The sequence below is a fragment of the Pleurodeles waltl genome, chromosome 1_2 (genome assembly GCF_031143425.1).
Source record: "Pleurodeles waltl isolate 20211129_DDA chromosome 1_2, aPleWal1.hap1.20221129, whole genome shotgun sequence".
In the NCBI taxonomy this organism is placed as follows: Eukaryota; Metazoa; Chordata; class Amphibia; order Caudata; family Salamandridae; genus Pleurodeles; species Pleurodeles waltl.
This window is the reverse complement of record NC_090437.1, coordinates 19,431,406-19,448,429: the sequence shown is the minus strand read 5'-3', so window position 1 is coordinate 19,448,429 and position 17,024 is coordinate 19,431,406. Positions and strand designations below refer to the sequence as shown.

At 43.4% G+C, this 17,024-nt stretch overlaps 1 protein-coding gene across 1 annotated transcript in view; it reads right to left on the bottom strand.

The window, feature by feature from the left end:
* Nucleotides 1–17,024, bottom strand: part of ELP1 (elongator acetyltransferase complex subunit 1) — an 886,544-nt gene that overhangs the window by 799,963 nt on the left and 69,557 nt on the right. Inside the window, exons 10-12 of the mRNA XM_069235684.1 lie at nt 9,899–9,992; nt 7,261–7,491; nt 5,212–5,382 (exon numbers count right to left, since the gene is read on the bottom strand). Of these exons, the coding sequence (XP_069091785.1) occupies nt 5,212–5,382; nt 7,261–7,491; nt 9,899–9,992 (496 nt within the window). The remainder of the gene's footprint in view (nt 1–5,211; nt 5,383–7,260; nt 7,492–9,898; nt 9,993–17,024) is intronic.

Here is a 17,024-nt window from a genome sequence, read left to right as displayed (position 1 = left end):
AGTGTCTAATTGTTCTTGAAAGGCTAGCTTCCTTTTGGTTTGTAGCGGAGGTGCAGTAACTATTCTGCCAGTCTCTTAATGGATGTGTATCCTTGATTGGCTTTCATCCATAACCTTAAGGATAGGCTGAATCTCAGTATCCTCATCAAAAGGTCTATAAGATTGTTCATGCAGTGATTTTGACCTCTGTTTACGCGGGCTCGAAAGTCCTTGCTCTTCTGAATAAGAAGATTTTTTCGGTTCCAAAGATGGTAGTTTTTTCGGTCCTGAAAATGGAGCCGGTTGTTTCGGCTCAGAAGCAGGGCGTCGAGGCTTCGACTCCGAGGAGTGAGGACTCCTGCTCAAGTCCGAACTAGAACTCTTAATGGATTTACTCGACTCCGATACCGACAGAGGAGTGGCCTTTTTCAACGCCGAACTCAAAGGTCGGTCGACAAGAGTCTTTTTTTGGGTCGAACCATGCCTTTCTGGCAGTGGTGTACCCAAGGCCTTAGATGATTTTTTATAAGTGGGCATAGAGCCAGACCTACTCATGTGCTGTCCAGCAGTGATAGGCCTAACTTCTTCCGATTCTTGTTTGGAATCGGTGTCTCTAATAGAGACCGCTGTCTGCTCCTGTTCTTCTTCCATGATGTCGAGATGTTCCATACTCTTCAACGCAATTTCCAATCTTCTTGCTCTCCGATCACGCAGGGTCTTCTTGGATCGAAACAATTGACAGGCTTCACAATCTTCTTTGTGATCGGGAGAAAGACACAGATTACAAATAAGGTGTTGATCGGTGTAGGGAAATTGTGCGTGGCATCTAGGACAAAATCGAAAGGAAGTCCGGTCCATCAGGCTTCGACGCGGTAGGCCTGAACAGGCCCGAGTCGGACGCATGCACCCAGAAGGGGAAAATATAGCTTCCGACGGTCCTATTGGTTTGAGGCTAGGTGAAAACGCGATCGAAACAACACCGATGATTAAGAAAAACAACTTGTAACACTCTGAGCCCAACACTAGATGGCGGAATAATGCATAGCATGTGTATCTGCAGCCACACATGCCATCAAACACATTATTATATATATATATAAAGTCAAGACTAGTGAAAGGTTTAAGCTTCAAAATAAAACATTAACTTGCATCAGTGTGGACAAATGTGGCACCATCACACAGACCCACTGTGATTCAAACCGGAGCCAAAAATGTCCAGTCCCACTCAAATGTCAATTTAACAAACCACTGAAAACCTCACACATGATCAGTCTTGCCTGCTAGAAGATCTGAGTTGCTCTATGCATTCTAAAAATGTGGATGGCAGCGGGGCATATAGGCACACAAAAGAGATGAGCTGTCTTTCTACAATACCCGTGGGCCCAATGTGTCACTCAATGTTTGCAACACCTTGCGATTTACTAGTGCATTGTGTGAGTACTACTTTGAAAACCCCAGGAGGTGCAAGATAGTGATGTTTCAATCTGATTAAGTGAGTTGTTTGCAGGAGTGTCTCCGTGTGGTAATACCTAGCTGCTTTAAGTACTGCACTCCATTTGATCATAGTACATAAACCATTCAAATTTCAGACGATAAGAGGGGTAATGCAAAGTTGTGCACTATTTATACAATTAGCTGTCTCCTTTGTGATGCCACGTTTGATCTGGTGCATGAATGCCTCTACTCTTTTTTGTGCCTTAACCATGTAACTAATTCTACTAAACTTCCCCACCACCTCCCACCCTACATTTCTAAAACTTTAAGTATCTGTTGGTTGATCCATGCAGTAACTCCGGCAAGGAAACAAGTCCATGTATCAAGGAATGCCCGCTCCAACTAAAACACAATCATCCTTAGTATTCCTTTATCCATGAGGAGAACTTAAGAACAAAGACAAGAATGAAATAATTCTCTAGTGATCTCTACACTCACCCTGCAGCCTTACCTGAACTTACTAATAACATTAGTCTTGTATCATTTACCAGTAAAGAATCCTAAAAATCTTCTTGACTAAATTCCTTGAGGGAGTATTAAAATGGTGAGTACTGGTCTCAACATCATCAGAACTCTGTGTCCTCTGGGTCTCCTGCATGCATGTTTAAGCATTGGTCTGTACATCAGACGCCAATAGTGTCAATTAACTTTTGTGGTGCAGTTCAACATAGGAGAGCTACTTTCAGTTTTAATTAATGATGCTAGGGTTCTATTGGGTTTTATTCAGGGGAGTTATCTTCTTGCTTATCAATCTCCTCATCAGAATCCGAACTTCGGTGTAGTTGTCATCTTAGACGTCTCTGTTAGTTATGACTGTTAGGTTACAATGTCTTATGGAGAACAAATGTGACCCAGCATGGGCGTCCTGGTGCTAAGTACGTTTTGAGATTATAGTTTCTCACCCTAGAAGATCATTCAAATAATGCATTTTTTAAGGCTTTCCTAAAGGGAAAGGGTGAGTTAATCCCATTGAGCGTACCAGTTGAAGCATTCCAGGCTTTCACAGCTAACAAGCTAAAAGACGTTCTTCCATAAAACATTGTTAACGGTTCAGAGTCCACCGCACCTTCCTTCCTCTGGCAGTTCCCAACAATGTTTTCTTTCCCACTGCCCAAATCCTATGTCTTTTTCAAAGTAATATGCCTTAGTTTCAGAGAAAATAGTGTTTTTCCTAGTATGATAGGCCATAGCCAAAAAGAATGGCTTGTAGCTTTTGTTTAATTTCCTACCATGATTTTTGCTGTTGTGCTAGCTTACTTTAGTTGGCAAATTTGGGTATTCTCGTGGATCCATAATGAATAGAGCCTTGTTTCCATGTCACTTGCAAGACCGAGTGCCAGTCTTTGTGGTTTAGTATTCTGATAATGAGCAGCTGAGGAAGAGTTCCAGTGGGAGGTTTTGTCTCCCCTCTCTGTGGGCATGTTCTGCAACTAAGTAGAAGGAAAGTTTGATCTCTGACATCCCAGACCTAAACCGCTCACTTCCATTGTACTCCTTCCACTCCGTCTAGGAAACCGATCAGTCTCACATTACTCTGATGAGACATGCCTACTTCATCTTCCACTCTGCCACGTAGGGATTGTTTTTCACGGTGTGAGTTTACTGGCTTCTGAATTCAGGTCTCAGACCATGTCTTTCATGTCCAAGACTAAACCCTTAGTTTATGTAACTCTATCGACAGCAATTCTCAGATCATGTCTGTAGTATTTATCAGATCTTGTCTACTTAGGATTATGCCTCAACCTACTTCATCAATGCACTTTTCCAGCACGTTAGGTACTTTCATTCACCTGTAGAATCACCATGGTGTCTGTGTTATGTGCTGCTTCTTCTCAAGAGTCTTATTCTTCACAGCCTTTTCCTCACAGAGGGTGATGTTCTCCTGCCATTGTCAGCTTGGCTTTTTGTCAATTTTCAGTTGCTGTAGCACCTTGTGGGTTTGTCTTTTGCTCTTATACATGACTGCCACCCTAAGTGAGCCATGTATTTAGATCCAGCAGGTGGCTGGCATGAGCACTTTCACCACCAGGATTGTTGTGTCACGCAATATTAATCTGAGGAGTGAAAGCAAGCCCCTCCGTCTGTTATTCTGACTGTCAGGATGTTCTCCACACTCTGAATGCCTTTGTAAAAGGTCAGAGGGATGGGGGAGGGATTAAGGTGATAGAGTCTTCTTTCATCAGTATTACCCCTCCTAGACAAGGGTTAGGTCTGTTTGGGGGTTCTCCCTATTGCCCAATCTGTCTCCCCTTCAGAAGTCTGCTTTCCTATGTTTCTCAGGACTCCCACTGTCAGGATTGCACCTCTGTGGCTTTTTCCCCCTTTCAGAGCTATATTTGACTTTATGGAATCATCAAATCCAGATTTCCAATTGTCCTTGGAGTAATTTTAGCCTCTGTTAGGGAAGGGGTTGCTAAGAGTTGATCTATTATTAAATGTCCCCCTTCACCTCCAATTCCTATATGTGCCCATTCTGCTCGGAGGTGAGGTTTCTAGGGTCAAGTTGCCCAGTAGTCTCTGGAAGGAACTAGTCTGTACCTCAAGCTGCAGCATCTCACCTCTCTGTCCATCCCATCTTTTGGCGGCATTGGGCAAAAGGATCTTCTTTTCACTCAGATCTTTCTGGCTTCCTTTAGGGGTGGGGGAGCTTCTCTGGGTGTGACCCCAAGCCCACCCTATTCCTCCCCATCAGTTAGGCGGGGGGAGGGGTCAGTCGTGCCCCGCTTATTAAACTGGGGCGGTGTGAAGGCACACCTCATTAGCAAGCCACTGGTTCTTCTCTTGACAGCCAATGGGGGTGGAATGTGCTGCACTCCAACTGCCTCCCCACACAGCCATCTCTCCGGTTTCCTTCGAAGCGCCCAGTAAAAGTTTTAAGTAATAAGATTAAAATTAACTTCCATAAAGTTTTACTAGAATATTAAATGAATAATTAGTCCATGTTTTTCAACCACTCTTCTTTGTCGCTCCCACATTTATTGATAGTTTGGAGATCTACGTACAGAAAAGATAGGTAAGGCAGAGGTGAAGATCTCTAGCCAGAGGTCTGGTGATTGCAATTTGGAGTACCTAAGACAGTACTATTTATTTACTCCAGCATAGCCTTGTGAAAAAGGCCCATGGTGTTTACCTTATAGATATTTTTGCATTTGGTGAAGGTAATAAATGCCATTCTGTCATGTTACAATATAATAATGCTCTCAGTTATCAACAGCCAGCCAGTCATTTTAACCTACGTATGTTCAATGAACAATAGCTCATTGTATTTTCCCTTTTCCTGACAGCTTGAAAGCTAAAGAACAATGCAGATGTCTAAAGTTTTCATCACCTAGGTATTTTGCAGCCTGATGGTTAGACATGCTACCAAGGAAGCTCTAGGTGCCATTCTGCTATGGGTTTGAAAGGTATGTCTCAAAATTATATAAGGCAAGGTATACTACTACTATTAGAGGCAAGATGTGGACATATTTTCTTTCTTAAATATAGTTTTGTATTGGTGACACTAGACGAAATGAAAGGAAAAGAGAAAAGAGGAAAGAGGACATCAGACACAAAATCAAAAATAAAGTTTTGGGAGAACAGAGGACAGTAATGATTGTTCTACAAAGTGTATGGCACATGTATGACTGTTACAATTGCTTTTGTGTTTGTAAAAATATACAATATAAGTATATGCTTTTAGATCATTCGACATTCATAAACAAAATGTCATTATGATGATAACAAAACAATACTTGCCAAATCTGTAAACATAAACCGTGTTTTTTGCATCAAGTAGTGCAACATCGTTACTTCTTTGAGGATCTGGGTGAAAGGCAATCTGGTTGATGGGATGATGACGCTGGATTTGAAAGGTGCACATTGGAGGAGGAACAACTGACCGCTGAAAGGCTGTCACCAAAACTCTATCTTTTACAGCCAAAGCAAAAACAAGCAATGAACAGGAAAGAAACACAATTATATGGGTAGTTTAAGCATCACAGATTTCAAAGAAGACCACCAAATGAAAGCTGCACTGCATTAAAGAAGGCTGTTTATAGAACAGTTTTGCACAAGAAAAAACTTTTTGGAAAGACTTTTAGCCCAAAGCAAGCCTTGTTTAAAGATTCCCAAACTATATGTTAGTTAAAAAAAAAATATAGGAACTGATTCACAAACTGAACTTTAGTACTACACAGTACTACTCACAATCTGCACTTCTACAGTAACTTATACATTTGTAGTAATGTACACTTTTGTAGTGAATACCTATCGCCATTATTTTCCATGGAAGGGTGTTGCAATACCAATGGGAAGCCATCTGTAGTGTTGGACTTACTATATTAGTGTAAGTTACTACAAAGTGCAAATTGTGAATACTCAAAAGCAGTAAACTTACTGAAAAGTGTAAGTTACCTTTGTGAATCAGACCCTTAGATTTCAAGCTGTTATCAATTTAACAAAATCACAAGATCTGTGGCAGGGAAACTCAAGATCCTTTTTATGCAGATTATCCACCATGCAGAGTAAGTTTACAGTTGGGTTACTGAGATATACTTGAGTCAATATGGTTTACTTCAGATCACAGATCCATTTAAAGATTTCCCACAGGTGTTTTCTTGCAAAAACATGTGGTGCATTAGAAGGCCTTTTCTTGTGATCCTGGGGCAGCTCATGGCTACTAGGCCAAATCATGTGTGGGTAGTGTAGTTTGCCGCAGTTGTCTCCGGATGCAAAACTAATGCCCTCAAACTGCAAGTTACTCCTTTTTGGTGCTGGACGCTCACAGGGTAATGGGGACATACAAGCAACTACTATTGCAAGAACCATAAGGAGAGTCGTAAAAGGGAAGCTAGAAACTCAGGTACAACATAACACATTTATATAACACTGAATAACATTAATGCAGAGTCTGTCCTTTTCTTAAGAAAATTAAAATAACGTTATTAACAGGTAGTAAAACAAAGCATCTGAAACTAAGGCAACAAAACAGAAAGTGCTAGACCTTATGGGGCTGATGTACCACTTCAAAGTTTAATGTAGCACCTTAGAGCTAGCAACTAGTGGGTCGACTTCAGGATTTTCAGGAGCACTTACTTCCTAAATATTGAGCATAAGTTTGTCTCCCACAAACTGATCTAATAAAGTATGCAAATGAGACAAGGAAGGAACTCGGAACCCATTTCTGGCCATTTATTAATCTTCAGTTCTAAAAGTTTGGTAGAATGAAGGGTGTCAACTCCTCATAAAAACATATTTCTCAAAACTAAAACATCTAAACAAGTAGAAATCCACACTGCAATGTTTTCAAAGGATGGAGTTTCCATGAACTTGAATGCTTTGAAATACATGATAGAATATATGCATTCCAGATAATCCCCAGTCCTCTAGGGGCACTGCAAAGTCGTAAAAGTGCTCATGACTCTAAATGATTTGCATATAACAAGTGTTTTTGCTGTATCAGTGATACTCAAATCGTACAGGTGTCAAACTGATGTTTAGCAAACCCAGGTGTGGTCAGTGTTTTGCTGGGTGAAAGATGTGATAGGGTAGTGGGAGACCATGCTGGGTTTGCTAAACATCAGTTTGACACCTGTACGAGTACTGAGGACCACAAGCAAAAACACATTTAAAGGAAAGGTTCAATTAATTTAGTTTCTCTTTAACTGCTGGCCACAATACAAATCTTCATTTTCTCCAAAGCAGACTTACAACAGTAGCCTCACACTTTGTTTTGTTATGTTTGTTACATTACCTAATGAGTCACAGTCTAGTGTACAGCTAGTAAAATCGTGGAAGAATCATTACCTCCATCAATGACGGCCACTAGTGCCTGGTCACAAGGGTCTTCACCAGCACTTCGATCAGTACTCCAGTGCCACTCATAGCACAAGTACTGCCAACCTTGACACATAATATGCAGTCGGTATGGGTTCTCGAGATCCCACACTAGGTACACAATCTTGCTAAACTTGTCACTGCCAAAATGTAGACTCTGTTTTAGGTACCAGTGGTAGTTTCCAACTGTCCAGAGCTGAACTGTGAGATAAAAAGTAGAGATACAAATTTAGAGGAAGTGCAACACACAGTAGACGGAGAAATAAAAATGCCAGACAGTTAAATAAGACTATTAACTCCTCTCCATAAAAACTAAGGCAGAAGCTGCATAGCAAAAACAGTGGTTAATCATAGCACATCGTCTTCGTTGGGAAGTTTTCATTCTCCGCTTCAGGAGTTCCAAGAAAACAGGAGAAGAGGCGTGTTAGCAAGGAAATTACAACATCAAAGCTAGTGTACAATTTTAAAATCTGAGGAGGTGAAAATCTGACAACCAACATGCAAAAAAACTTGACAGCTAGTAACCAAAGCCAGTGCCTCTATTCTTCTACAATGTAAGAGTTAGATACCAAAACGTCTTCAATTTTCTTAGGATTAGACTAGGGGCAGTCGACAGAACACTAACGACACAATACTTAGGCCGTAATTAAACTAAGTTCACAGGGGTACCAACATGCTTGATTTAATTTTCCCAGTACGGGAAAGTGCCTAGTAAAAAATAAAAAATTAACATTTACTTTTGTCCACACACTTTATTCCTGCTGTAAATGTGGAGGAGACAACTATCAAAATTAATTTTCAGAAATGTTACTACAGAGCAAACCCCAGCACACTCTCAACACTGATGTTTTTCCCCATGGGTATCTACCTCCGTTACCAGTCAAATCAAATTAACCCCAAACTGAATGGCCAATAGTAGACATCTTGTTGAGGAATCTACATTTGTTCAATGTGTTACCACACTGTACTAACAAGAAGATGATGCTAGGGGTTGTATAGTCAAAGCACATGGTGTTGGCTCTCAAATTCAAACTTTTCTGGAATATGAGGCATGTTTTCTGTTGTCGAGATTCATTGCCTGAGTATCCTGGAAGGAACTCAACAAGATCTCTTAAACATGCTATTCACCTGCATAGCTGGGATCCACCTAATGCAGAACTCCCTTTAGCATGGGAGAGTGCAACCTCCTTGCAGGCCTAGCTCATTATGTGACTAACTATTAGTGGCAGATGATGATATGGTCTTGGGTTAAATGCCTTTTTAACTGCACTCCCAAACTAGGAAAGAAAACTCCATGTAGTTGGCCAAAAGTAGAAACTCTTACTTCCCACATAGTGTGAGAAGGGTAGGAGTACTCCTGAAAAAGCATAACCCCAAGAAGGAGGGTTGCAAAGATGTATCACACAAGCTGTCTACCCTGTACCCTCCATCTCCCTGCACTGCTCACCGTTTTAACCTAACCCACCCAGAGTGTTCTGTGTCTAGTTCTGATTCTCAAAGGAAGGAAGAAATACCTTGGGCAGAGGTATGACACACTTTACTGGGCGCAAACGGCCCATCTGGCCATTTGCGACCGGTAAAATGCATTTTCCTATGTACCAACCCTTTTTTGCGAGTCGTAACCTGTCACCGACTCGCAAAATAGGGTTTGAAAGTCACAATTAGGAAGGAGCGTAAAAAGAGCATCCTTTCCTAGTAATGAGTTGCATTGGTTTGTATGAATGTTTTGTGACCAGGAATGTAACCGCAAAACATTCATACTTTACCAACTCTTTGCCCTTCGTGAATGGGGGCGCCAACATATTTCCCATAGTAGCCATTAGTCCCATGGGCCACCGCCCACTCAAAAAAAAAAAAAAAAAAAAAGAAATCTTTTCATTTTTATTTTTGGAATGCATCCTGTTTTCCTTTAAAGAAAAAAGACTGCATTTAAAAAAACGGCTTTAATTAAAAAGCAGTCACAGACATGGTGGTCCGCTGACCCCAGTAGGCCACCATCCATGTGAGTACTAGCCATTCCCAATGGGTTGCAAATTGCGACCTGCCTCATGAATATGTATAAGGCAGGTCCCTTGTTACCCATGTGGGAATCGCAAACAGTGTCTCAGACACTGCTGTACATCAAACTGCGAGTCGCAAAAAATCGCAAATTGCGAGTCACAAACACTGGAGGTTGTACATCTGGCCCATTGTTCTTTTCTGCTTATGCACCCAGTTTCAGCAGATCAGGTTCTGGCCTTGAAGGAAGCATCAATTATTAAAGGATGTGGCCAAGGGAAACCACTGCAGCACCTAGACAAATGAGATGTGCTAAATGCCTATACCAGCTCCCTGTGATCAGCTCTGGCTGAAAAAGACTTGGATCAGCTACATGTACCCAACTGGCTGAAGGCCCTATTTAACAGAACACAAGTCTCATCTCACTACACTCAAATCCTGCACAGGGTATTTCAGAAGAAGCATACAGTCAGTCTGATAACAAAGTAAACCTATACATCCTACTCAACTCTTCTAAGAAATCGTGCCTTTTTGGCTGAATGCACATTTATGGTTAAAAGACTTACAGGGAATGATGCAAATAAAAAAAAACTGCAAAATTACGTTTTACCATATGTGTTAGGTTTGGAGGCATCTTCTTTCTCAACGTCTTCCAGCCAGAGAGCCAACACTGTAGAATCTGAATTCCAAAGAAGCTCATTGACCTGTCAAGATGTAAAATTGTTCTATGTTTAAGAATTTCTAAAGGGAGTTATTGGTCTGTAATTGCACAGCAGTGTACAAACATGCATATACAACTTGCAACTGGTTGTTTATGTTACTTTTCAGTTTCCTTGTTGCACTATTCTATAAAATATAGTACTTCCCAACACAGTACACGTATCTCAGTCACTCTCACAAAAAACATCCCGGATAGGCTCTCATTTCATGCATCATGTGCAACTTCTCTTCAGGAAATCATTTTTATTTAGGTATAATTTTTATTTTAACATATTTCTCCAAGACAGTACTAGAATTTCCCACAGCAGCTACCTTAGTACCCACATTCATAGACAGTACCCTACCAGCTCTACTTTACACAAACAATATGGCCCTTCTTCCCAGATGCCTCAGAGGCTACAGAAAAGGTCTGACACCCTACCTAGTTAAGCCAAGTTCAACGGGAAAAGTGTAAATACAAAAAACAATCAACCTGGTAGCTATGACGTTTAGGACCAATTCCATAATGGTGGTTGGTGCTCACATGCTAAGACGTTGGAGCAAATGAAGGAGATTAACTTTCCAAGGCTCTTAGTAGCCAAAGCAGGAGGTGAAAGCCATATATAAAGGCTATTTTTAAGAGATAAGGTGTATCATACCCAGCTTGAAATTCTTAGGGATTTGGTCCTTTCCCTGGTAAAGATTTTATTATAAACAAAAAAGTTACTGTCGTCTTTTACCGTGCAGAATTCTGGGGATGCAATGATGCCAAAAGCTTTGCCAGAAATGGCTATAAACTCCAACATTGGAGACTTTGAAGAAAACTATCCACACATCAAGATTACTGGCTGCCCCGCTAGATGCCCTCATGAATGCCTGTGTGGTTTAACAAATATTTGTTTAATGAATTAAAGGCATAGAAGTTGAGGGTTATTAAGGGTGACTGGAGGTGGTAAATACAGACATGAGGGAAAGACTACTGGTGTGGGAATAACAAAGCATAAACTGCACAACAGTTAATCCTGCCTTATCATTTGCATAAAGCAGAATTGAACAGATTTTGTTGCAGAGACCACCTCCTCTCACGGGAAATGGGAAGAACTACCGGGTGTGGTTACGTACTTTTATTTGGAGTAAAGCTTCTGCTAAGCATGATTGTAAGGGCACTTTTAAAATGTGTATCAAATTAGTAATTATCCTTATATATTTTCTGTAGCGTTTTAAAAAAAGGAAGTTGTTAGACAAAATTTAGGGCCAGATATATGAATCTGGCCCATTGCGATTCGGTAATTGCGATTTTTAAGAAATCGCAATTACCGACTCGCAAAGGGCCATGTATCACATTTGCGATTCGGTAATTGCGATTTCTTAAAAATCGCAAATGCAATTACCGAATCGCAAATTGCGATACTGGCCCATTCGCAGCTATGGGCCTGTTGGCCCATAGCTGCGATTTTTTTGCATTTCCTAAATTGCGATTTCTGAAACAGAAATCGCATTTTGGGAAATGCAAAAGGCCAGGGTGCTGGGGGCCTAAGGCCCTGTCTCCTGCACCCCAATTTTTTTTTTTTCTTCCATGTAAAGTACACACATGCCAAAAGGGCATGTGCGCTTTACATATTAAATTTAAAAATGCAGTTTTACTGCATTTTTTTATTTTGCACCAGGTTACCACCTGGTTGCAGACAATGGTATTTTGCATGTGCAAAATACCATTCTGTGAAAAATCGCAATTTGCGATTTTTTGCAGAATTGCCTTGCGACCTGGATTTTGCGAATCGCAAATTGCGATTCGCAAAATCCAGGTCGCAACGCAGAAAATCGCAATTTTTGCAATTTTCATTTTGTGGTCTGCGAATGCCTTTGATGCATTGCAGACCACGATTTTGCATTCGCAAACGGCCGATTTCGCAGTTTGCAAGTGCAAAATCATTTGATACATCTCGCCCTTAGATCTGTTTTTGGGTTTAATGTAAATAAATGCGTCTGGAACGTTTCTTAATATAGCTCGTATCCAATAGGTGAAGCTAGTTCTGCTGGACCTAAGAAATGTATGGATAGTTGGCAATCGCTTTCTCGAGAGCTATTATCTCAAGAAATTCTGGAATAATGAAATAGGACTCAAGCTCACTCAATGAGAACAGAAAAAATAACTTCTCTTCAGGAAAGCTTTTTTCAGGTTGACACTTAACGTTCTTGAAGAAGTGTCATCTTTTCCATGTGCCAAACTTTATCCAGATATCGTTTTCACAGCACGAGTTCCTGCCTGCCACTAGTTAGCACTGTAACAGCTTCTGCAGTGGATCTGCTTGGGTCAAGATTTTACTGTGGATCAAGGGCAGTCAGAGAGTGCCATGCAGCATCCTTTGAGGTTATTGTCATATACCACTTTGATATCAGGGCCACCAATCACTTAGCTCTCCATACAGGTAATAAAGGACAAGTTACTTACCTTCGGCAAAGCCTTATCTGGTAGACACAATATCTAGTTGCAGATTCCTTACCTTAGAATTTTCCCCAGGCGTCAGTCTGGATCCGGAGATTTTTCTGTAGCAGTAGGCTGCACACCACTTGGTGGCATCAATCAGCTCCTCGTATAGCAGCAGCATCCGTGTCAGACAGGATGTAGCAGGTACTATATAGGCGCCATCTCAGCTTGCTGACGTCAGTTTCTTTTAAAAACTTTCCATGCCGGAAGACCACGTATGTTCCCCTTTAACCCAGCGTGGCTCACATGCTGCCCAGCCTCTGCGCGGCTGGGGACGTGGGATCCACCATCCTCGTGGATCAAGGAGCCAGCTGTCTAGCCAGTCCACCCACCCCATTGCAGCTGCCTCAAAACCTTCCTAGTCTGATGATTCCCCACCAGGGACCAGTTGGAAGCAGGATTCACCATCAGCTGTTCCGCGGACAGTCCATCACATCAGGCAAGTGGGTTTTGCAGATAGTCCGAAGGGGCTAGTCCCTCCTCTTCGAGTCTACCCCTCCACCCATGCCGCCACCTTACGTTCGGATGACTGAGGATAACTTGACTTTTCTACTCAAGGAGGTTATGGCTTTCTTGGCCAAGAGCCATAGATAGGGTCCCTGTGCCAGAAGTAGATTGTGGTTGTTTTTCCCACTACTTTGTGGTGCCCAAAAAGGACAAGGGCCTTCACCCTATCCTTGACCTTCAGTCCCTTAATCTCTTCCTCAAGAAGGAGAAGTTCAGAATGCTCACACTGGCTCAGGTTCTATTTGCCCTGGACCCAGGAGACTGGATGGTAGCGTTGGCTTGCAGTAGGCTTCCAGCATTAGGTTAATCTTTCCAACATGGTCCATATCTCGGAGGGAACTGCGTGATATCTGCAGTGGTGGTTAACAAATCGCAGTTGGGTCAGAGGCAGATCCTTCTCCCTTCTCCAACCAGATTGGACAATAGTGACAAATGCATCACTCCTGGGATGGAGTGGCCACCTGGGAGATGTAGGGATCAGAGGCATCTGGTCTCTGGCGGAGACTCCACATTAACCTGTTGGAGCTCCGGTTTATCAGACTAGCACTGAAAGCATTCCTTCCCTCTCTCTAAGGGAAGGTAGTGCAGGTGGTCATGGACAACACCACTGCCATGTGGTACTACAAGAAACAGGGCGGGTTGGGGTCGTGGGCCCTTTGTCAAGAGACTCTGCGCCTTTTGGCTGGAACAACAGGGCATTTCCCTGGTGGTTCAACATGTGGTGGACTCTCTGAACAACAGAGCGGACAAACTCAGCCAACTCAGCTTGGTCGTTCACGAATGGTGTCTCCATCTGGAGGTGGTGCAAGGTCTCTTTCAGCAGTGAGGTAGAGCTTTGGTAAGATCTGATCGCCTCCGCAGAGAATGTGCAATTTCCGCTGTACTGTGCGTTGGAGTTTCCAAGGCTGCACTCGGTCGGCGACGCATTTTGTCCCGAGTGGAGCTCATGCCTCCTGTACGCCTTCCTGCCCATACCACTTCTACCTAGAGTTCTCAAGAAGATGAAGAATGACTGGGCCCAAGTAATCCTAGTGGCTCTGGGCTGGGCACAAAGAGTCTGGTATCCTTTGCTATTGAGCATGGCCATTGATCCTCCAATCGGACTGCCTCTTCGGGAGGATCTTCTGTTGCAGCAGCAGGGAAAGGTTCTCCACCCGACCCTTTCCAATCTCCGCCTTCTTGCGTGGAGATTGAGCAGCAGCAGTTGACAGCTTTTGACCTTCTGCCCACAGTCTGTAACATTATGTTGGCAGCCATTCTTCCCTCCACTAAAACGGTGTACACCTGTCATTGGAAGAAATTTGTGGCATGGTGCACAGGCAAGTCTGTTGACCCCGTCTCTGCCCCTCTCTCTGAGGTTCTCTTGTTTATACATTTGTTGACCCAGCAGGGCCCTGCTTTGGGCACTCTTAAAGGTTATTTGTCTGCAATCTCTGCTTTCATATGGCTGCTTGATTAGCCTTCTCTGTTTAAATCACCTATTGTAAATAAGTTCCTTACAGGCCTTACTCATATGGTTCCTTCGTTCCCATTCACTGTGCCTCAGCGGGATTTGAATTTGGTTTTGGCTTTTCTGATGTGCGCTCCTTTCAAGCCTCTCCACAATTTTAATCTCAGGCTTCTCACTTTGAACACAGCCTTCCTTATGGCCATTACATCTATCCACATGGTGAGTGAGCTGCAGGGATTGTCATCTAAGCCATCCTACCTTTTCATCTATCTTGACAAAGATAGATTCACACACTGGCCTCCTTTCTTCTTAAAGTGGTCACGCCCTTCTGTGTAAGCCAGTCCATCACCTTGCCTACATTTTACTTACCCCCACATCCTTCTAAGTAGAGGAGAGACTCTGCTCTTTGTACCCAAAAAGACTATTGGCGTTCTACCTTGATTGTAACAAAGAGTTTAGGGTTGATGATCAACTCTTTGTCGGTTATGTGGGTGCAAAGAAAGTTTGGGCAGTGCAGAAGTGAACCATCTCCAGATGGGTCGTACTCTGCAATAAAATGTAGACTGCCTAAGAAGCAACCCCCTGAGGTCTTGCATGCTCATTCTACCAGAGCTAAAGCTGCAACCACTGCAATAGCACGCTGAATTTCTGTCCTGGACATCTGTCAGGCGGCAACGTGGGCATCTCTGCCTGGATGTTCAGGTATGTAGGGATGGGCATTTTGCCCATTTGGTCCTGCAGGACTTGCTGGTGTGATTATAATTTGCAGACCTACCCCCAGGGATGGTAATGTTTGGGTATCTAGTTTAAGGTAAGGAATCCACAACTAGATGTCTCAATCAGATGGACAAGTTACTTACCTTCAGGAGGCCTTATCTGGTAGAGACAATGGGGGTTATTACAACTTTGGAGGAGGTGTTAATCCGTCCCAAATGTGACGGATATACCACCAGCCGTATTACGAGTTCCATAGGATATAATGGACTCGTAATACGGCTGGTGGTATATCCGTCACTTTACCATCACTTTTGGGACGGATTAACACCTCCTCCAAGGTTGTAATAACCCCCAATATCTAGTTGCAGATTCCTTACCGACCCACTCATCCTCCCCGCTCTGCAAGCTGATTTCTAGGGACAGGGACTCCCCTTTGAGGGCCCTAGTTTTGGCGTGCCACGAAAGCGGCGAAAAGCAGACTAGGGGGTGGTGAGGAGCAGCAGCAAGGCCCAAGGACCTGGCCATAACTCAAGAATTCTTGAAGTGATCGAGTGCGGAGTCTCCTTTTTCTCTGAAGACACGAGTGCCATCAAAGGATATCAATAAGGTTAGACTGGACATCCCTCAACATATTTATTTACTGGTATTTCGGTTGGGACATCATCATAGTCACAGCATTATCTTTACTGTTTAAGTCTCCTAGGTCACAAGTTCCTACAGGTATTACTTAATCACCATACTCTGTTGTCCTTCAGTTTGCACCCCACACTGCTAATTAACCCTCGTCTTGCTCTGTATATATAACAAACAATCAAAGTATGAGTTATCAATGGTTCTCCGGTTTGTGCAGTGTGTTCAGGAGGCCGAGTGGCTTTACACCACCAGCTTCAACTCAAGGCTCTCAGGTACCCAACTAATGCAAGTGCTGAAGTGAACAATCTTAACATATTTAAAAAAAATACAACTTGCCCATTGGTGTGTCCAGACTACGTGGTCTGCAGGTGTGTCCCTTGGTGAGAGGGGCTCAGCCAGGGGAGTGGGAGGGGGCATGGGGCAGAAGGGCCAATAGGCCCTCATGCTTCTCATGCCCTCATCTGGGAGTCCCAGGTGTCCGGCACAATTGCGATCTTAGCTTCCCTGATCCTGTTGTCCATTGGCAAGTTGGTGTAGGGTGGCCTCAAGCATTTCCAACGTTCCCACCACTTCCGCCCACAAGGGGGCTTTCGGTCTGTTTCTCATCCCTCTGGAGGGCCCACTCCTATGTCCCAGCCCAGCGTGTAACATCTGCCCCCCATGTGCTTAGTCTGGGCCCCGTGGTAAACTACCAGGCCATTGCCACCCTCCTATGTGCCAGATTGGACGTCCCTCAAAAACCCAGACATCCACAAACAGGCATGGCACCTCAGGGCCAACGTCAATGCAACCGTTCTGCCCAGTGATTCGGCTGTGTCCAATCCACATTGGATCGTGAACTTTGCTGTGTCCCTCCCACCAGCAACAGCTTGAGAAAGTACAGCCCGGGCCTCCTCAGGGACCTGTGGCAGTACTTGGGCAACCGTACCCCACAGCGTGTGGGAATAACAGCCCAAAAGGCATGAAATGTTCACGGACTGCAATGCCAGGCTGGGGGAAGAAAACATCTTCTTCCCAAGTTGGCTCAGCCTCTTCGATTCCCTATCCAGGGGAGCGGAAAGGAACGTGCCCTGGGATGTAGAGGCTTGGATAACCAAGCTATCAGGGGTGGGGTGTTGAGTCAGGAATGCTGTATCAGTTGGAGCAGGGCTATGGCAGTGGGTAATAGTCCTGGTCACAGGTGCCCCTTTACTGGGTTTGGACCTGGTACCCAGCAGGACATCAGTAAGGGCTTCATTAAAG